The sequence below is a fragment of the Ambystoma mexicanum genome, chromosome 4p (assembly GCF_040938575.1).
Source record: "Ambystoma mexicanum isolate Mex_15411 chromosome 4p, UKY_AmexF1_1, whole genome shotgun sequence".
Taxonomy (NCBI): domain Eukaryota; kingdom Metazoa; phylum Chordata; class Amphibia; order Caudata; family Ambystomatidae; genus Ambystoma; species Ambystoma mexicanum.
This window is the reverse complement of record NC_090927.1, coordinates 972,426,541-972,447,642: the sequence shown is the minus strand read 5'-3', so window position 1 is coordinate 972,447,642 and position 21,102 is coordinate 972,426,541. Positions and strand designations below refer to the sequence as shown.

Genomic DNA, 21,102 nt, shown 5'->3' with positions numbered 1-21,102 from the left:
AAAGCGGGCACTGCTGGCTCCTCACACCTGCTTCATAGAGGTAACAGAGCGGCCAAAAAACTCCATGCCATTGCTGGTTCAGGTCATTCTTATTAGTACAGCAATTTAATGATCTCTTCCATTTTGCAGCATAAGCTGATGTTGGGTTTGTTTTCATTGGTTTTTAAGTACGTGTATACTTTGTTGCAACAACTGTAGGGATCCATTGTTTGAAGGCAGGAGTTTGGCTGCCAAAATGGCGGCAGCTAGACTGGCATGCTTCATGCCCTGCTGATTAGAGCAATGTTCTTTAATATGGCCACAATCCTGGAACACGGTTCACTCTTGGCATACTCGTTGAACAATAATAATGTAATGTCATGTAATGGGCCATTTATAACGCACTTAATATCCAGAGGTTTCTTCTAAGCGCGGACCCGGGGATCGAACCTTCTTGCTTCCAAGGCGACCGTGTTGCCCCTGAGCTATCCTCCCGAGGATAGCGCTTTCGCCAAAGCACTTTATAGAGCACAATTTGATATGCAATTAAAATAACACACTTGAAATGGGTACTCAAGAGACAAACTCAGACCCGTAGATCACACGCAGATTGCAGATATGTGCTCCTTCCGGTTCAGCCATTTTAGCAGTACTTAAGAGACTACGGTCAAAATGCTTATCCCTCCATTCAAAGGTTCTGTGCCATTTTTAATGTATAAGCATCCAAAAGCATATAGATAATTAGACTATAGTTAGTCGCCTCACAGTTCTGCAGTCTTCAAAGGCACTTCACTTGTGGCTTGCGTTTCTTTATAGTCGCGTAACTCCTCAGTGGCTAGCAATAACTTGGATGGTTAAATGTTCCCCCTATTTACAATAATGCATGCTGCTTTAGAAAGAAAAGCCCCACGCCTCATCAAGGCTGCAACACTTATCAGTGGTGGATTCCACCACCTGTGTTTCCAAGGTGCCGCTGTGGAGTTAGTGGTAGATTCCACCACCTGTGTTTCCAAGGTGCTGCTGTGGAGTTAGTGGTAGATTCCACCACCTGTGTTTCAAGGTGCCGCTGTGGAGTTAGTGGTAGATTCCACCACCTGTGTTTCAAGGTGCCGCTGTGGAGTTAGTGGTAGATTGCACCACCTGTGTTTCCAAGGTGCCGCTGTGGAGTTAGTGGTAGATTCCACCACCTGTGTTTCCAAGGTGCCGCTGTGGAGTTAGTGGTAGATTGCACCACCTGTTTCAAGGTGCCGCTGTGGAGTTAGTGGTAGATTGCACCACCTGTGTTTCCAAGGTGCCGCTGTGGAGTTAGTGGTAGATTCCACCACCTGTGTTTCCAAGGTGCCGCTGTGGAGTTAGTGGTAGATTCCACCACCTGTGTTTCCAAGGTGCCGCTGTGGAGTTAGTGGTAGACTCCACCACCTGTGTTTCCAAGGTGCCGCTGTGGAGTTAGTGGTAGATTCCACCACCTGTGTTTCCAAGGTGCCGCTGTGGAGTTAGTGGTAGATTCCACCACCTGTGTTTCAAGGTGCCGCTGTGGAGTGGTGTTTCCAAGGTGCCGCTGCGGAGTTAGTGGTAGATTCCACCACCTGTGTTTCAAGGTGCCGCTGCGGAGTTAGTGGTAGATTCCACCACCTGTGTTTCCAAGGTGCCGCTGCCGAGTTAGTGGTAGATTCCACCACCTGTGTTTCCAAGGTGCCGCTGCGGAGTTAGTGGTAGACTCCACCACCTGTGTTTCCAAGGTGCCGCTGCGGAGTTAGTGGTAGATTCCACCGCCTGTGTTTCAAGGTGCAGCTGTGGAGTTAGTGGTAGACTGCACCACCTGTGTTTCCAAGGTGCCGCTGTGGAGTTAGTGGTAGATTCCACCACCTGTGTTTCCAAGGTGCCGCTGTGGAGTTAGTGGTAGATTCCACCACCTGTGTTTCCAAGGTGCCGCTGTGGAGTTAGTGGTAGACTCCACCACCTGTGTTTCCAAGGTGCCGCTGTGGAGTTAGTGGTAGACTGCACCACCTGTGTTTCCAAGGTGCCGCTGTGGAGTTAGTGGTAGATTCCACCACCTGTGTTTCCAAGGTGCCGCTGTGGAGTTAGTGGTAGATTCCACCACCTGCGTTTCCAAGGTGCCGCTGTGGAGTTAGTGGTAGACTCCACCACCTGTTTTTCCAAGGTGCCGCTGTGGAGTTAGTGGTAGATTGCACCACCTGTGTTTCCAAGGTGCCGCTGTGGAGTTAGTGGTAGATTCCACCACCTGTGTTTCCAAGGTGCCACTGCGGAGTTAGTGGTAGATCTAACCACCTGTGTTTCCAAGGTGCCACAATGGAGTGGGAGTGCATGAAGATTTGAGGCCCTTCCTACTCATTTGCAAATGTTACATTGATTCATGAAGGAAGTGGCTAAAGCCCTGTTTTAATAAATGTAATATTAGCTTTTACTTGGAAGCACTGTTTTTAACAATGAATTTTAATACAAATGTTATCTTTAGTCTCTTCATTATGCAAGAGAGGCCCCGATTCGGCGGTTCAAATCACAGGGTTCGAAATAGCCAGGAGCTAGGAGCTATTTTGCTCCTTGTTATAGCCAAGGGGGGGCCTGGTTAGCTTTAAACCCACAGCTACCAGGGTCTACTTTTCACTCCTGTGGCAAGTGGGCCCATACAAACCTTGCTATGCAATATTGACTGTGTATGTTTGGGAATGTATATAAAAGATAATAAAGAATACACTAGGGACATTTAGAGCATATTACATGGTATAACTTGGACAAAATATTAGAGTTTGCATCTGGTGCAAAGTTAGATTTGCTGCACTCTATGTACTAGCTCCTGGTTCTCCAGAGGTAGTTCCTGCCGAACTGGTTATGCCTGATACCCAGGAGCTGCTTTTTGCTCCTGGTCAACAAATCCCAATTTTCGACCCCTAAAATCATCATGAATGATGCCTTCTCCGGGGTAACAGGAAAGGGCTATAGCATGGACTACACACTCCTGTGCAGATTTTTAATGTTTAACTTTATGATGTCTTAATGATTATCTGTATGTGTTATCTTATCGGCTAGGTTTTATGTATTTATATTATTTGTATTTGGTGTTAATGGAGAAATCCAATTTGATAAAGATTACAACTTTTTATTCAAAGCAGACTCAATAGTTTCTTGTAGTCCCAGTTCAATGAGAGATCACCCCGCTTGACAGACGAGGCCCCAAAATGCATCACTCAATATACACTTACATTATGCAATCCAAGGACAAAGTTCAGGAATGGAAAAGAATAGCATTCGTGAATTACCAAACACATCATTAACTATATTTGTCAAGGAAATGTCAAACATGCTGTACGCTTCCCAAAATCTAAGACATACCTCAATATGCTCTTTGGTAAGGAGCCAAGGACGGTGGGCCAAAATTCTGTTCAACTCGCCCAGGTTTTGGAGTTTTGGGGGCGCATTGCTGAGGCCGTCCAGCCATTTGGGGTCTCCACCAACATGGATGAAGTCGCTGGCATGGAGGTTTACGAGATAGGAGCACTGGTGTCTTGCCGCAGCCTGTAGAAGAAGATGAGGTGGGGCATTGATTAAGCGTATTCAAGGGAAATGGAGACTTGCAGTCAGACCCCATGATCGAACCAGAGAGGGTGGATGCAGTGGTACCCGTAGAAATGTTTGAATATAAAAACGGAATGGCATATTTGTTCGAATTTCGGCTGTATGAAAATTTCGAACAAATATGCCGTACAGTGACATTATAGCGAACAAGGGTGATAAGGGTGTCCCCCGCACCCTTGTTTGCTATAATGGCACTGGGGGTTCTCCCCCCCCTTCCTGTACAATTAAGTTTTTTTTTTTTAAAAAGGACCCTGCGGAGTCAGTTCACAAACAAGTAAGGGAAGGGAACTGGCGTCACAGGAAACAGGCAGCGTGTAGCAAAGATGTCACCAGAAGTGGATGTCTGCAGGGCTTTAAGTGGACCAGGGCCAGCCAGGCCTGAGCCCCAGCAGGCTCCGAAATCTCGTTTTGAGGCGGGGCCCTGCCGGGGCTCACTAGTCTCCCCTGGCAGCCCTTGCCACTATATGACAAGGATTTTTTTCTAAAGCCTGAACCTCTCGCTCGCGTGCGAGAGCTCCAGGCTTAAGAATAAAATGCCTTTCATCCATATGGTGGCGCCGCACCTGCGAGGCATCCCGTAAAGCAAGAGATGCCCGTGGGCCGGCGCCACCATTATGGAGAGAACCGTGAGGCCGCTGGAAGCAGAGGCCTTGTTTTCTAAATCCAGAAGCTCCTGCGAATTCGCTTCAGTCTTTTGGAAAAAGGCCTCAGTTTACAGTGGACTCACCCTTTCAGCCTTAATGGTGACGGTGGAGAGGGGCAGCACCATCATTAAGGCTGAATAGGCGAGGTGCTGTCCCCTGCCAGGCAAGTCTATAGAAAATAAATGCAGAGAGCTGATCTCTACAAAAGGCTGCCTGACGGGTGCCAGAAGCCCACTTAGCCTGGCCTCGTGGCGTAACGGGCCAGCAGGCGACCCCTGCCGTTAGGCCACGCCCCCTTGGTGAGCCCTGGCTCATTTAGCAGTGCCACTTAAGGCACTGGATGTCTGTGAAAAAACGAAAGTAAAAAGTCAATGGGGGAAAAAACACGAATTTTTTCATGTAAATAAACTTTTTTTCTCTGGCTGACTTTTTGCATTAGATTTTTCATGGACTGCCGGGTGCAGTGGCTATGTCTAACCAAGGCATAGCCATCACTTGCTCAATCTTAGTTTAAGGCAGCAGAAAAACACTTCATAATCACAAATCTATGGGAACCCGACGACTTGCTTATGCCTTTGCCAACACTACTGTTTAACAGTCCACCAATACGGGGAGCCAATGACTTTCTCTGCAGGACAAAGCTACTGGAAGGCCGCTCGTGCCAGATGTCCACCCACAATCAATAGGCAAGATCTCTATGGATGAGAAATTTAAAACAACCTCTTTGCTGCTGTAAATCGCACAATAGAATGGCAAATGTCCCTGATCTTACGGGGACGATCTCTGGAATAAGTTGCCTGTTGGTGTGAGATCATGAAACGCTTGCCCGGGGTGCCCATCTGCAAAGCCTACTAATCAGGCTGGACTACAGAAGCCAGTCCTTCCCATTGAAACCACCGGTGGGTCGAACTTCTCTAGGTACTGACCATTATTCCAATGTAGTGCCGGTAGTGCAGAGGCAGTGGGCCGTCCATCTGCAGAAGGTAGTGTTGGGTCTTTAAGAAACTTTCCAAGTACTGCGGGTGGGAAACCATCACAAGGGTAATATTGTCCACGCTATCCAAGTCTTCAACGGCATTGGCAAACATATTGGTAAGCGTTGCATCTTCGTTACCAAACTGTAAGATCTGGGGAAGAAAAAAAACACACTCCGGTTACAAATGCCCACGCGGCGGGGTCATGACGCAGTTGTGCATGCTACGTTACCCCCGCCCCCGCTTTGCCACTTTTGGGATTATTCATTCTTTTTGCATCAAGTAAAAATAACATCATGCCACAATTGTCATGAAAGCCCATATAGGCATGGCTCTAAAGGGGAGGTAGTTCTGGCATTTAGCCTTGTAGATGCAACTAGGTAGAGGGGGTCAGTATGCATAGTTCACACCAATGGAGAAGCATGCAGTACAAACACATCAACTGTCATACCTTTAATAGCAGCTGTTCTCTCTAATGATGAACAAGGCTCACTGCGGTCTTTCGCAGGGCTGTACAACAGCACAATCCATTGGGTACATGGGTGTGTTGGTTCACTCTGTGGCAAAGAGATTTCCTCTTTCCACCCAAAAGCTATCTATCGTCCATGCTGCCAGCCACTCTGGTAGTATGTGCCAACCCCAAGATCCAAAACCTGCAGTTCTTTTTTTTAATTTATTTAAATGAATCAAGTTTGACTCTTTCTCTTATTCCATTATAGGTTCTTTTTTTTTTCATCGCTGGCCCTTTGGAAACCACTGTTTCACGCCAAAGCCTCTAAAATTACTTATTTGTCTGCAAGTCCATAAACACATTACTGCATCTAGGCAGAGCTGTAAAAATACCAGAATCCCCAAAACGCCCCTGCGCTGTGCCTCACTTCAAAGACTGCCAAACCCTTGCGATTATAAACTTGGTCCAAACCATACTGTAGGTCCGCTGTAGTTCACCAGCTAAATGTGGGCCTACTCGGGAAGGCCATTCCTTAAAAGCATAACAGGGTTCTGTCCTGTGATGGCGTTCCAGGAAAAACAACATACCTCATTCTTGGGGATGAATCGGCTTGGTCCGTGCCCCAGGGGCCGGGGTATCCGGATTCCAAGTTCCTAGAAAAGAACATGGCAATACTTCAGTCCGAGTGTGTGTGTGTGTGTGTGTGTGTAAACATAATATAAACGCTTGTTGTGCGCATTTCTCAAGCAAAGCTACAGATGGATCGAACTGAGATGTGTAACTCACACGTGCGTGATCAGCAAGACGTCAAATTGGCCAACTTTACAGTGAAGCTCTAGTCATAGCCGCCCTCCGCCCATAAATGTTCAGCCCAGCCACTAAAAAAACGTGCGGTTTGCCTTTAGCGCTTGGCTGGGTGTCGGAACATAAAGTTCTGTACTCGGCAGCCAGCACGTGGGCGGTCAGGATATAGAAGGCTCGCTCCCTGCCCACAGCTGCGCATCCGCAGCCCAGCCTCCGGGTTCTTATCTTCTATCACCGGCCCGGAAGTGAAACTGCTGCGGCCTAAACCTATATTGCAGATGCGAAACCTCAAGAAATGTTGGCTGCATTACATAATCCACCTGCGCAAGACAGCTTTCGCTAGGTGCGCTTATAGAAGTACGCAAAAGGCCCCCTTAGACTGGCCCCAGAAGGGCGGCTGCTAAAAGCTGTGCAGCTACAGGGGGCGGAGGGCCAAGCGTACCAAGCAGAGAGGCGCGTCCACTTCCCAAATGTAGTGCATCTTGGCTCAAGAGCAGCGCTGAAAGCAAAAAGGTACTACAGCTGCCCGGTGCTGCTTTTCTAACACTGAACACTACAGCCCAGAGGAAGATGGCAAACCCAAGTGGACCCTCACCAAACTGTGCGGACAGCATGACCAAGAGAAAATGCGTAGCTGCACTTTTCTGTATCAAAACATGCATGGGTTAAAACAATTACTAAGCAATAATACAAAACAGCGTACAACTTTCTTAATAGAGAAGCCAAAACGACAAGATACAACGTGCAGGGAAAGCGGAACAAATGTAAAAAATAACAAACAAAACAATTCTACGGGGAGTCCAAGATTTCTTTACATTTTGCTATGTTCCCGTAACTATTTGTGGGAAACGTTTCAGATCAGCCATTTGCTGGAGTCCTGCCCTCTAATGCACAGCCAGGCTTTCCGCTTGCTTCACAGAAATATTTTCCTAATCCCAAAGGAAGGCAGAGTTACAATAAAACGGTTCCAGAGCTGGGCAGAGGGTTGCGCACGCTGCCAACGCGTGGCAAGAGGTAACGTGAAATTCAAGATGCTGCCTGCGCGACGGGGCCGAATTTGCAAATTGTTTTTGTTCCAAGTCTAACTTCATATAATACACATCCAGGTGGCACCAGAGAATGTGCACACGAGTAAGGAGAACGTTTCTGCAAAAGGAACCAACACGAACAAAAGAGGAGGGAAAGAAACCAGACAGACACACACCTGCAAATGTATCTGACAGGTTGATTGGTTTTCACCAATCGAGAAAAGAGGACACGAGTGGAAAGAGAAATGCTTGGGGGTCCTGCATTAGTAATTCGATCAACTGAAAAAAATCTGATTGGGTAAAGAGTGATGACATATTAGCAACCAAAACGAGCCGGTCCAATGAAATCCCGGTTGTTGCACAACAGGCCACTCTATCGAAGACACTTTCCAAGTAGCTGCTGACCCACTTTGACAAAATAGTGCTTGATGTTAAAACAGAAGCTCCCAAATGGGGAGCAAATTTGCAAGCAGAAAGCCCAATCTACTTTCCCTTTGCATAGAAGCTTAAAAGCAGGTCAAGCGTCAGGCTCAGTTTGTCCAGCATTCACTTTGGGGAGCAATCTCGGAAGTTTTATTATATTCCGCCCAGGTAAACCCAGAGAAGCAGAAAACATGCACTCACGAAAATGATCTTTGGAGAAATTGAATATGTTGGCCAAGACTTGAAACCTAATATCAAGATTAAACAGAATTAATTGTAAAAACCGAGGGAAAATTCCACTAGAAAACTACAGTACGAATGTACTTTCGAATTGTGCAGGACTAATCAACTCACACGATTCTTATTCTCATGTTTGGAGCTGCAATCAAATTAGAACACATCATGTTATGACAGCACACAAGCGCCAAGACCTCTTCATGCAATTCCCAACAGCCGTTTGGTGTAATTGTAGAACAAATCCTATCACAGTGCCCTATGTGTGTGCACAATTCTACTGAAGACAACCAAAAACAAGACAAAACGGACATTTAGCGGCTGCGTGCCAATTCCCGCCCGGCAACCCCAGGAGATCTAAATCTCGCCCCAAAAAGCTCAGCTTTTTCATCAGAGCTTTGAAGTCACACAACTAAGTGCACTCTTCTTCTAGGGCACAGGCAGCATTTCACCACCAGTGCGCACCACAGCAAAGTGGCCACTGACTGAAAAGAGGCTGGCTGCTTGCAGACAGCCGGTCTTTCCCCGAGCGGCAGGCGCTGAAAGATTGCAAAAAAGTCAAGGTGTCAGCAGTGTCACTGCTTTGCTAATGAGTTATGTTTTAACTTGCACGCGCAGGATTCAACTTGAGTAACCACACTCATCCCAATCAGCTAAGAAACTACAAGGGCAGGTATCTCGACGAACTTGCAGCCAGGCGCAGGGTCTTCTTTTAGCAAAGGACGGAGATGTCCTCCCCGCCAGTTGCCTAGTACCATTCGTGGTGGTGGAGGTGGTACCAGGCATAGCTAGCAAGTGCTGAACAGGAACAATCCCTCAACCGTTACCTGAAGGAAACGGGTGAATCCATGGGTCAAGTCTTCAGTGGTAGATGATGCCTGCTTCGAAACTATCTGGCCGAAAAGAGGCGGACCCTTTAATACGGTAAAGATGGCATGCCTTTGGCCAAGGCTGAGAACAGCCTGTCCCCTTGCTGTTTTTGGAACCCTCACATCCGTGGATTTATGTTCTGGACACTAACGTGTAGTAGAAGTTGATCATGCATGTTCGTCGCCTTTCAGGGGCTTGACAGGTCAGTGGCGAAATACTCTTGATTGGTGCCAAGTGAAACGTATTAAATGTTTGACTCTATAAACAGCCTTGGGTGCTGGAAGTGGGAACTGGCATTTCACCCAAAGGCAGAAGCCACTAGTGTTAGGTTGGCAGGATCTCAGATTCCGTAGTCAATTCGTTGTCAGATGCAGTGTGAAGCTTATATCCCATTATATCCCTGTTGCCGCTGGCGTGGGCAACATAAAGCTGGCCACATTCACCACCAAATCCTTTTCACCGACTGGGTGGTACTTTTACTGTTCCAACACATTTTTTGGCAGATACCCCCGTGCAAACACCACCCCCCCTCCTCGGAAAGTTCATTTTCCCTCAGACATTTTTTACTTTTTTTGGAACCCGAAACACTATAAAAAACGAAATTTCGGCGGTGTACGATATTTCAGGAGGAAAAAACATTCACTATTTCGTGTTTTTTTTTTTAATGGCAAACAATATAGAAATGTTAGTCAGTGAAAGGAATGAACTTGACAGTTTCGCTCCTCAGGCGAATTGAGAGAATTTCTCTTGCAATGTGTCAAGTCTTCCTGCGGAGCGAAATGCAAACATTTCACTCTCCCCTAGTTGCCACAAAAAGTTCAGCCATCAGAAATAGCCTAACTGGGCCACGACTCACACGTGGAGCATGTTCAGGTTATCCAGAGCTGCTCAGTCAGTCACCCTTGGTTTCTACTTCTGTCCTGTATGAACACATACCAATGACCGCCCGCCAGTATGTGACGCACTTGCATGAAGTCGGTGGTGTGGCTCTAACATCCGGTAACTCGCTCGTGTAGAGCACGAGACCCTGCCATTCTGGCTACACAGAAAGGAAGCTCAACTGCACAAAATCCCCTGCGGTGTCTTTTGTGGCCGGAGCACCCCCGGCCACGCTGTGCTGCGATTAGAGCTTCTGCTTTGCTGTTATTACTGTAGCTGCATTTCTTTCTCTACTTCTTTAAACAACAAACATAAAAAAGTAGGGCAGGTACAGTGCTTAATTGGTAAAAAAAAAAAAGATAATAAGCGCCAGGGCCCAAACATGTACTAGCACTCCTGTGACACTGTGGGTCGGCAGCTTCTCGCCACTGCTGCCACCACCCCTAGCTGCACCCCACAGTATCGATATATTTGGGGTTACAGTACAGCTGGCACCTGCTCGTTGTGGTTGATGGATGCACTGACTATCACCACTTCATTCTTAAAGTGGGTCTTGAGATATAAAGTGCTGGGGCTCAAAAATAAGTGTCAGGACCGAGCCCTGGCAAACACCCCCACAAATTAAGCACTGGCGCAGATTCCAAGAGCACATCAGTGGAGATGCTATCGACTCTGGGGTCTAGTCCTAACATAAAATAAGTTGGGGGATTCATTAATATACCAATTAAGTGTGGTGTCACCAGAAATCAGCATATCAAGGTGCCATCTGAAAAAAGTGGCGCAGGCTTCTCAAGGAAAGCGTACCCTCGACTTGAGCCCTGACTCTGCCCATATATGTAATAGCGACGCTAACCCGCAGCACGCCCTAAACGCCAGTCACCCAATCTGGGAAGAGGCCGGTCTCGCAAGCCAACTTTCCCAGTGGGCCACCTAATGTCAACGAGGCATTATGGATTTGTGTGCATAGCTTGAAAGTGATTCTGACAAATCAATGCGGAAAAATACTAGTCCCGTTTTTTTTTTTATTTTGAGCGGAAATCAATTGATGGAAAGAACATGCAAGATAGGAAAAAAGGGTATTTTCCCTGGCGTTAGCAATATTCATCTACATGTGAGGGTTGAATTATTATTTATATTAAAAATGTATTCAGCATATGACCTATTAGTACCCAGTGAGAGTCAAGCAGAATGCAATACGCTTGATTTTCGGCCGGGATTCCAGCCGCCTTGTCCACGGCCAGGGGGCGTAGCAGCCCCTCAGCCAATGAGGAGGCTCAAAGCAGGGCCATCCCCGCGGCTGAGATGCTGCCTTTGCCCCCCGCCGGGGATACGGGTAGGGGTTTTTCCCCCTTCCCTCCCACCTCCCTCACTTAACTTCTGCCTTCCTTGTCCACGGCGGGCAGCCTCCAGCCGTGTAGAGGCTCGCAGCTGGGCCATCCCCGCTCCTCCAAACTGCTGGAGGCTACCATTACCCCCCGCCGGGGATTCTGGTGTGTCTTTTTTCCCCTACCCCCCAACCCTACTTACTTTAGTGACCCGGTCACACAGATCTTGTGGGCCGGGGTACTAATTAAGCAATATGCCCCGAGCGGCGGGTGCATTACCGAGTCAGGTAATGCCCCGTGGCCCATCGAATGGCATTCTTCTGCTGAGACATATGGGCAAGCAACCACTCTGGGGCATGTGTTAACAAGCCCAGTGATGATTCTGGTCCAACGGGGACTACCAAAATTGACATAGGCAAACCTCACCACTTGATCTTTGTAAATCCCCCTGGATTGGGTGAAAAGTAGAAGGCTAAACTGAATATTGGGGTCCACACAAACAAGAGTGTCCAGTCCTAAAGCAGATGGATCTGGTCGTCGAGAGCAACGCGCATTGACAAAGCCAACAGTTTTGTCTTTTAAATAGGTATGGGATCATTATTTGCTAAGCACTAGCATAATGTTACTAGCTGGTCATCAGATGACAACAGCTCGCAAATGATGTGGTTACTTGGCAATATGATAGCAGTGTCTGGCAAATGCCCAATATATATCCCTATCCAGTTGTGGAACCATATGCTCGGCCCTTCATGTGGTACCCATGTACCCATTCAGATTCTAATGTAGCCACACCATCTCCGGCTACTGGCATCGTAAGGATCAGAGGAGCTGAAGGCAAAAGAGGGACCATTGCATGAGTTCTGAGCCATAACCAGCCTTGGAGCGTGTCCTGAAACATGCGTCCCCCGTGCCATCGCACAACTCTAGGGAGTTATTGTCCACTTCCTGCAACAGAACAGCAAAGCTGTCCCTCAGGCAAAAGTTTCAACAAGAGCTTATGGCATCCTCTACTATGAAACTGATTTTGCAGACATGCAAGAACGTTCCCTAGGGTGCTTCTGAGAGGCAAGGGAATTAGGAACCCGTCTGATGGGAGTGGGGTGCCTCCCGTTGAACTGGGCAATACCCAATCTACCCATGGCAGCCCAGTGGCACCAGGAATCAAACCACTCTATTCCTGCTGGCCTAAAACACCTGCTTCTCAGGTCCCCAGCAGAGCAACCCAGTGAAGGTACTGGTACGGTCTCTCCTCGGTGTGCCAGCCGATTCAATTCACGGTGCCAACAAACAAGTAGCTGTAGTGTGCACTGATCTGACGGCAGCCCACTCCTCTGCAGCGCGACTGCCTAGTCTTCAGCTGCTGGCCTTAGCAGCCCCCTAAGTGCCAAAGGGCCACCAACTCACAGCACGTTAGTCCAGACCACTGGTTGTGCGTCTTTCTGGTGAGTGGCTTCCTAACATTTAATACTAGCGCAAACCCCGCAGGAAAAGAAACACCTTGTAGCATATCGCCCAGAAAGTCGCCTGTCTGAGGGATCCACACCTATTAAAAAAAAATCCTGTTCCAAAGCCCTGAAGTATTGGGAAGACTGTGTAGAATGGTACCCAGCAAGACCTCTGGGCATGCGGTGCCCATCAACAAAGATACAAGAGGTTGGTTTCTCTGAAGGCGGTCCTATGGAAGCCATCCCACTGTGGAGGGCGCTAGCCTGTCAGTGCTGTACAGCCTAGTCACTCACCAGATGTTCTGGACTACGACTCCCATCATCCCCCACCACTGACCGTGCTTGCTAGAGCTGACAGGCGCTGTCTCGTCAAAAACACACGGAGGGTCAAAGATTGAAAATCCGCGGTAAATTCTCATCGGGAGGAAGAAAAATAATGCGGTGGGCGCTGATAAGTCGCACAAGGTACAGAATCAACCCACTGTTTAAGTTCTGGAGTTAAGACAATGCCAATCACACCAGCCATCGCATGCGGGTGCACATTCCATGTACGCACAAATTACAAATATCTGACATTGGGGGAATTAAAAATGTCACAAAGCACAGCACCCCCGTTATGAAGGGGTACCCCATGCTTAACAGTAGTCCCATGCACAGTGAAATGACTCCATCTGATTTTGCAAAAGAACGAATCGTGAACTCGACATAATAGAACAATGCAATGATCTGTCTTATGTTTCCAGTGTTGGAAAAAAATGCTGGACTCCACCTGGCCCCTCTCGTCATTACAAAGAACTCCAAACAGTATAAAACACAAATCCTACATCTGTAACTAGTATTAAGGAACACCCCTGGGGTACACACGTCAGTGCGTGCACCCCCCCACGCAAACTATATAAAAAAATGATAAAACATGAGGTAATGTGTTTTCGCAGCGCAGTACAGGTCGGCTGCTGGTGACGCCTGTTGCGCAGCAGAGAAGACGCTTGCCTGCTGCAACATGACGTCACCTGCGCGGGGGCCAGTGCTCCGACGCGTGTGCTGCCCCACACAGCACCGGGCATACATGCCCAAGCATGCCAGCCCAAAATCTCCTGACTCTTGGGACCCACCCCCCTGGCAAACACAGACGCCTCCTGCATTTAAATGTGTAATAGGAGCTCGAAAACAACCGGGCACAGACAAAGGGCAAGCCCTGCCTCGGATGCCACGAGCCCCCAGCGAGCCCCGAGGCACGCTCCCATGGAAGGGGGTCGGGGGGGCACGCGCGTGCGCCTGCCGATGACTTGCCCGTTTCTGTGCCAATGGTTTTATTGCAAATGCGGATATGGGGGCAGTGGGGGAGAGTACAAAACACCTCAACAACAACATCGACACTAAGTCCATCGAAACTTTGTCCAAATCTCAGAGCAGGTTGCAGCTCTAGTGGGGGTAGTCTGGGATCCAAGCACCCCCGACTACGGGCACCGACCTTGATTTTCTGGGGTATTTTTATACTAAGAGTACATTACATTTCAAATATAGCCCACTTAGTTCAGCTGGTTGTGCAGTGTGTGTTTTTGATTGTAATGATGAGAACACACCCCAGCCCCCCAAAAAGTGCATGCCCGGAGCTTTACAGAAAGACAAGTGGTACATACACACTGCACCCTTCCTCCCCGCTATTAACACCCCAAACCCATTCAAGTCGAAAGCGCCTTGAGGTGGGGTTTAGAACGCACTTCTAAGCCTGTTCATTCATTCTGGCAACCGCTGCCAGAGATCCGAAGGGGTGGCGAGCATCCAGGGGCTGCTAGAGAGATGATGTAACCAGCGGCGCTGCTGCAACATATGTGTTGTTTTTGGGGGGGGGGGGGGGGTGTTGCACCAATCGCTGGTTAGTGTTTTTTAAGTGCGACATTAATAAATAAGGATGTGGGGTGAGGCATGGATGGCATCGCAGAGAATGCAAACAGATACCCGTGTGGCAAACCACCACAAATGAAAAGGGGGTTTCACAAGGAGGGCGGGTCCAAGTTTAAATTCCTTTGAACTGTATTGAGATATTAATTGGAACCAGCGTCACACCGGGGTGTGTAAGTGGAACACTGGGCAGAAGGCACCTCAAAAAAAGGAAACACGGACCAGTGCTTCTCACTTAAAACTTCACCAATTGATTTTGAGTTTCTAAAACACAGCAGCACACTATTTAACAAAATAAGGACAGTGCGCCCGCACTATTGTGAAAGGAACACGGCTATACACTGCGCCGCCGCCTGTCCGACACCACCACTGGCGCGCAGCCCCCGCGCGCAACCGACCCTCTTTGTCTCACGTCTTCACAACAACTTCTCTGGCGCTGGCTTCCCTCGAATGCTGGACCCGCCCACAAAACAGCAACGTTCACGCCCCGCCTCAAACTTTCAGCGCCACGGGCGGCCTCTGGCTGAAGGGGAGAGGGGGGCAGTATTCGTGCGGGCTTGTTTTCCAGAGACTGGCACGCGCGTAAGACTGCGCAGCCTGCGCCTGTTTGCCGCCTCTGTGCGCAGCCTGCAGCTGAACTCGGAATCTAAGGCGGCCGTGCATGTGGGGGCACAGTCCAATTCGGAAGCAGTCTTCTAACCTTAGGTTATAACATAACTCGTTGCATGCACGTCTCCCACCCACCATACCTCCTCCCTCTGCAACACGCTCAGAGCCTGGCGGTGCAGTCCCCTCACCTTGGCCCCACACACCCCACCGCCGCACAGGAATCCCGTGGCGGACAGGGCAGCCGCGTAATTCTCATTCCCTGCAGTGGCCATCCTCATATTGACGATCAGCATCGGTAGCGCGTGCGGTGCTTGCCGTCCGTGTGCTCGCCCTGTGTGGAGGTGGTGGTGGTGTCCGGGCTCAGTGCGCTCTGCAGCTTTACTCTCGCTCAGAGCCGCACTGCCCACCCAGAGCCAAGGCAGGAAAACAGAGCACTGCGGCCACGCCCTCGCCTCTCATCACCGCCCTGCCATTGGTCAGAAGCCAGGGAGGCGCGGCAGTGGGTGGAGCCAAAGCGACCGTTCTTGGGAAAAACAAGGCACAAAGATCCTTCTGAGCTGCGGGGGGAGAACTCTGCTGCTGCTGGTAAACACTTTTGTTACTGCTCTGAGGGCGGATGCAGGCCAACAGAAAAATGAGCAAACATATCTCCTTTAGCAGAAGCAAGATAACGGGAGCGAAATGCCTGACTTTTTCTGCAAGACTGTTGTTATGTAGACCAAAGATGAACTTGTTTTTCAGCAAGCGTAACACACTACAAGACTTGCCTTTTATCTGTCGCTTAACAGCACTTTCAGAATGTTGGCAACGATTCTATGCCACTGGTGCCTGGTGACACTTTTATGTGAAGGGATTCCAACAAGGACCCTATTGGTGCGAGCCGAACCATTTTAGGGGGAGGTGGTGGTAAACGTTTTTTTTTTAACACATTTTAATTTATTCTATTGGTTATTTGTAAGGTGCCTATACAACAAATGGCGTTTCAAGGTGCCACAAGACAAAAAGTGGTGGTGGTGGGGGGGGGGGGGGGCAAAGGAGAAAGGTAACAATAACGGTCCTACTAGGCCTTGTGATATTCAGATCATGCAAGTGTAGAAACACGAAGTGCCAGGGAGGGGGCGGGGGAGTGCTGGTCTGGGCAATGCAAAGTGCACAGGTGTTATGGGAGGTATACAGGAGTGAAGAATGAGGGGGGGAGAGGGCAACATGGACTAGGCAAGTGCTAAGGGGGCCAGGAGGGCAAGTGCCAGGTATTGTATCTGTGTAGGGGGAGAGGGTCCCCATGCTAAGTGCTAGGTGGGGGGAGCTGGGCGGGGGGGGGGACTGGTGCCCTGTAGAACTCAAAGGGAACCAGGCTGCCAGTCACTGAGGCAGACAGGTGTTAGCAGGGGAAAGGAAGAAGAGAAAAGGAGGATCTTGAAGAGCTTCTGGAACTTAAGGAGGTCTGTCTCAAGCCCTAGAGGGGGGAGGGAGACCATTCCAGAGGGAGGCTCCTGCAGAGGAGAGAGATCTACCCCCCACTCTCTGCTTAGAGAAGCATCTGATCGCAGGGCTCTAGCAGGAAGGTATTTAGGGAGAGAGAGTTGGATGTAGTGGGGTCCCAAGGGCCAGAATGCCTTCTGGATGATGCAGAGGGTCTTGAACTTGATCCTAGCAGCAACTGGGAGCCAGTGGAGAGATTTTAGGGCTGGAGAGATGCAGTCCTTGGGGTTGAGGCCAAGGATAAGTCTCGCAGTCCTATTCTGGTTTAGTTGGAGGGGGCAAAGGGAGGATAAAGGAAGATTGAGGAAGAGGCTGTTGCAGTAGTCCAGCCTAGAAAGGACCAGAGCGCTGGAGACATTGAGTTTCTGGGGGAAGGTGAGGAGAGGGAGAATGCCTCTGAAGAGGTGCAGCTGGAAGTGGGCCTTCTTGGCAAGGTCTGCGATTGTGAGGACAGAAGGAACAAGAGGAGCCAAAGATGGCACCAAGGTTTTTTGCCTCACAAGAGGGGGAGTGGAGGGGACCCAAAGAAGGCGGTAAGAAGGAAGGAGGGAGCTGGGACCCCGATGAGAAGGATCTCAATCTTACTGGCATTAAGACAGAGATAATTGGCAGCCCACCATACCTGAATAGCAGTCAGACAGTAAGGGATGAGAGAGGAGGAAGTAGAGGGAAAGCTTGAAGGAGAGCTGCGCGCCATCTGCATAACACTGCAAGTGAGGAGAGAAGGAGGAGATCAGGTGGGCCAGAGGGGCAAGGTAGATGTAGAAGAGCCATGACGAGTGGATAGAGCCTTGCGGGACGCCGCAGGTGGAGAGTGATAGGGGAGAGAAAGGGGCCAAACTGAACCTAGGACAGTCAGTCGTAGAGGAAAGAGTTCAACCAGAAAAGTGCTAGGCCTGCGATGCCAAGAGTGTCACAGAGCCAATTCGTGAGGGGGGCATGATTGACTGTGTCAAAGTCTGAGGAAAGATACAGAAGGATAAGAACAGGTGGAGAGGTGGAATCGAGATTTGAGAGCAGGTCTTCACAGTGTTCAGTAGAGTAGTTTCCGTGCCTCTGGCTGCTCTGAAGCCAGACTGGTGGTTGTGGAGACAATCAATAGATTCAGTTTGTTGGATCAGTTGGATCAGTTGGGAGATGGCCCGCTTATCCAGGAGTTTTCCCCAGAAGGGGGTTATGGAGATAGGGTGGTAGTTAGCCAGGCAGGAGGGGTTGGCAGAGGGCTTTTTGAGGGGAGTATGCACAAGGGAGTGCTTGAGAGGTAGCGGGAAGGAGCCAGTAGCAAAGGAGTGATTGCAGAAATTGGCATAGGCTGGTGCAAGGGAGGCAATGTTGTCCTTGATAGTTCTGGAGGAGCAGGGGAGCAACTGTTTGCAGGAGACTTTCATAGAGAGGACTTGGGAGTGCTGTGGGAGAGAAAACAGAGAGTAGAATGCAAGGGGGGCAAGGGAGGTATGAAAGCTGTGGAGGGAGGGTGGTAGAGGCGAGTGAGGACAGGATGTCCTAAGTTCTGGTTAAGAAGTGGGAGACAAGTGAGGTACAGAGGGCTAGGGATGGCAGGGGAGAAGTGGAGAATGCAGTAGGATTGGCGAGTTCCTTGCCAATTTTAAACAGTTTGCCTGTGTTTGTTAGGGGCCCCAATGATGCAGACTTCGATATGGGCCCTCTTCTTCAAATGCCTTTGGAGCAGGCGGCAGGCCAGTTTGTCAGAGGATGTGTCAGATGCTCGCCACTTCCACTCAGCAACTCTGCACTTGCGTTTCAGAGACGTTAGGTTGGAGTCATACCAGGTGTTGCGCTTGGAGGCAGGCTTCATGCAGATCCTCATGACAGGGACAAGGATGTCTCGGGTGTTGGTGATAGAGAGGTGAAGATTAGCGAGGGCAGAGTCAGAGTGGGAGTCAGTGGCAGGAGTGGGACGGGGAATGAAAGTGGCATAAAAAGCAGCAACTGACACTCACTTCACCAGTCGAATGGCAGAGCAGGCAGGGGCTTAGCCGGGGGACCTAAGAGATCCAGGTGAGAGGACAGGAGAGCATGGTCAGACCAGGAGAGAGGTGTAGTGAGTGGGTTGGAGAGTGGGATGTCTCCTGAGAGGAGAGCAGCTAGGGTATGTCTGGCTAGTGCGTCAGACCAGAGGGATGAATGGCGAGGGAAAGAAACTCACATAGGCTGCGGAAGAGACCAGTGGATGAATCGGGAGAGTCCAGATGAATATTGACGTCTCAGAGGAGGAGAAGCTTGGAGGTGGAAGCAAGTAGAGAAGAGGTGAGGTTAGACCACTCAGAGAGGAAGAGGTAGACTGGACCAGGGGTCCTATAGATGGTGGCGAGTGTCAGCCAGAGGATTGGAGAGTCAACAAGCCTGCAAACAAGGCATTCAAAGGAAGGGAAGGTCTGAGTGCAAATGATAGTAGCAGGGACCCATTCAGGGAAGATCAAGACCACTACGCCTCCCGACGGTTAGGCCTGGGTTTAGAGAGGATCTTGTATCCCTCAGGGAGGAGTGTGTCATAAGCAGTGACAGAGCTGGCAGTAACCCACGTCTCAGTGAGAGCAAGAACGTCAAGGTCAAAGTCTTCAAGAAGGAGACAGATGTCAGAGGAGTGTTTAACAGTCAGAGCTGAGGGTAGCGAGGTGAAGCTGGTCACCACCTTTTAAGGTCTTCTGAGGAGGGGTCCAGGGAAGTGGTATGGCCATCGGTGGTGGAGAAAGGGCAAGAGGGGTGACAGATGGAGGAGAAAGGGCAAGAGGGGTGGCAGACAGAGGAGTGGCAGGAGAGGTGAGGAAGTTGATGAGAGACGGAAGACGCCTATCAAGAAGGAGGTGGTTGGACTGAGAGCCCTGGGCCATGACAGTGCCATTGTGATAGACAATGATGCACCTAGAAGATGTGAAGCATGCCAAGAGTTCTTCCCATCTGGTGCCACCACTGATGGGCGACGAAGAATAAGGGGAGAGGACAGAGAGCATCTGGGGAATCCATAGTTCTGGAGTGGAAGCAACGAAGAGGATGTCTATGACAGTCTGCCCGGAAGAAGCATCTGCATAAGTGTCCGCGATGGGCAGGCCTGGATTGGAGACTAGGAGATCTTTTTTGAACTTCTTCACCTGGTTGCCATGGTGCATTTTACAGAAAAATCAGAGAAACATTGAGTAAAAAAGCCCTACTGTGTATAATTGGTTCGATAAAGGAACTTTTTTAAAAGATGCAATAGTTGCTAAACTTCCAAAACAAAGAAAACAATGAATTTGAAGTACAAATGCATTACCTCCACCCATCTCTTCCTTGTCCCAGTCCATTACTCTATGAAGGAGTCAGCCTTGACCCCAGTTCCTCAGAGCATTTTTTTCCTGATCTCATCCCACTAGTATAAACATGGCATCCTACCTTCATAACTCCTATTTGTTTGGCTGGATCGCTGTCCATGATGGTGTTTAAGCTGGAACATGCTGGGCAAGGTTGTTGCGGCAAGGAGGATCTTGCCGGCTTCTACTGGGCTAGGGCCAATGGTGAAGCACTGTCGACCCATATCGTGGATGTGAGGAGCAACTCCAGGGTACCCTGTTTGTGTCGACGAAACTAGGGCTCCTATGTGTCGGAAATGCCATAGGTCCAGCCAGCTGGGCAGCTGGATTGGGAGGCAGATCCCAGGTGATGTTGGAATCTGGGTATGAGGGGAAGAGGACGGCGCATGGGAGGGACGCCTCTTCTCCCTGCCAGTGACGCTGCATGCTGGAATGAAGATGGAGCAAGTAAGCAGGATAATGATACAAAGGGGGATCGGCAGGTAAGGCTCCCTGATGGGCAGGCCATATTTCTGGTATCATGTTGTGTGATTGTTGCCAGTAGGGGGGTCTCACAAAAGAAGCAGGAGGCACCGGGACACGCCAAGTGAATGAAGTAGCTCTACGTTCTCTGCTACACATGGGAGGCAGAGAAAGAAGGCTCTTGCTAAGGAAATGCTGAGTCACATAAGGGCCTCCTTTTCATCAAGAGCAAAGAGTTCCTCAGTGGAGGGTGATCTGTCTGGGGAGGTGTGATGCTGGAAATGCATCAGAGAGACAGGGCCTCCGTATCCTTGTCCTTTACTGCTTTTTATTGTGTTTTCTGTCATGTTTTCCACGCAGGAGTTCATGTGGGACTCCTGGCGGTGCAACTCTCTCTTTTGGTTTGGTGTACAGACCCATGGATACCCTTATGGCACCCATGGGGGGAGTACTACCCTGTGCCCCTAGTCTATGTTTTTGGGCACCTGTGTGTGGCCCACAGAGCAGGGTATGGGCTGGTCACAGCTCCATGCTGAAATTGCCAGGTGCTCTGAGTATCCTCCATTTTGGGATTCCCAGGCCCTGTCATTGGAATCAGTAGATTCCTGATGAAAACAAGATAGCCCCCGTGGCCTCCTGCCTTCCATCTAAACATAAAAATGTACCCTTGCTAAAAATTCTTACAAACA

At 49.5% G+C, this 21,102-nt stretch overlaps 1 protein-coding gene across 1 annotated transcript in view; it reads right to left on the bottom strand.

The window, feature by feature from the left end:
* SESN1 (sestrin 1) overlaps positions 1 to 15,560 on the bottom strand; it is a 32,672-nt gene extending 17,112 nt beyond the window's left edge. The window contains exons 1-4 of the mRNA XM_069606544.1: positions 15,350 to 15,560; positions 6,230 to 6,295; positions 5,144 to 5,344; positions 3,331 to 3,513 (exon numbers count right to left, since the gene is read on the bottom strand). Of these exons, the coding sequence (XP_069462645.1) occupies positions 3,331 to 3,513; positions 5,144 to 5,344; positions 6,230 to 6,295; positions 15,350 to 15,454 (555 nt within the window). The 5' untranslated portion in view covers positions 15,455 to 15,560. The remainder of the gene's footprint in view (positions 1 to 3,330; positions 3,514 to 5,143; positions 5,345 to 6,229; positions 6,296 to 15,349) is intronic.
* Positions 15,561 to 21,102: the final 5,542 nt, after the last annotated feature.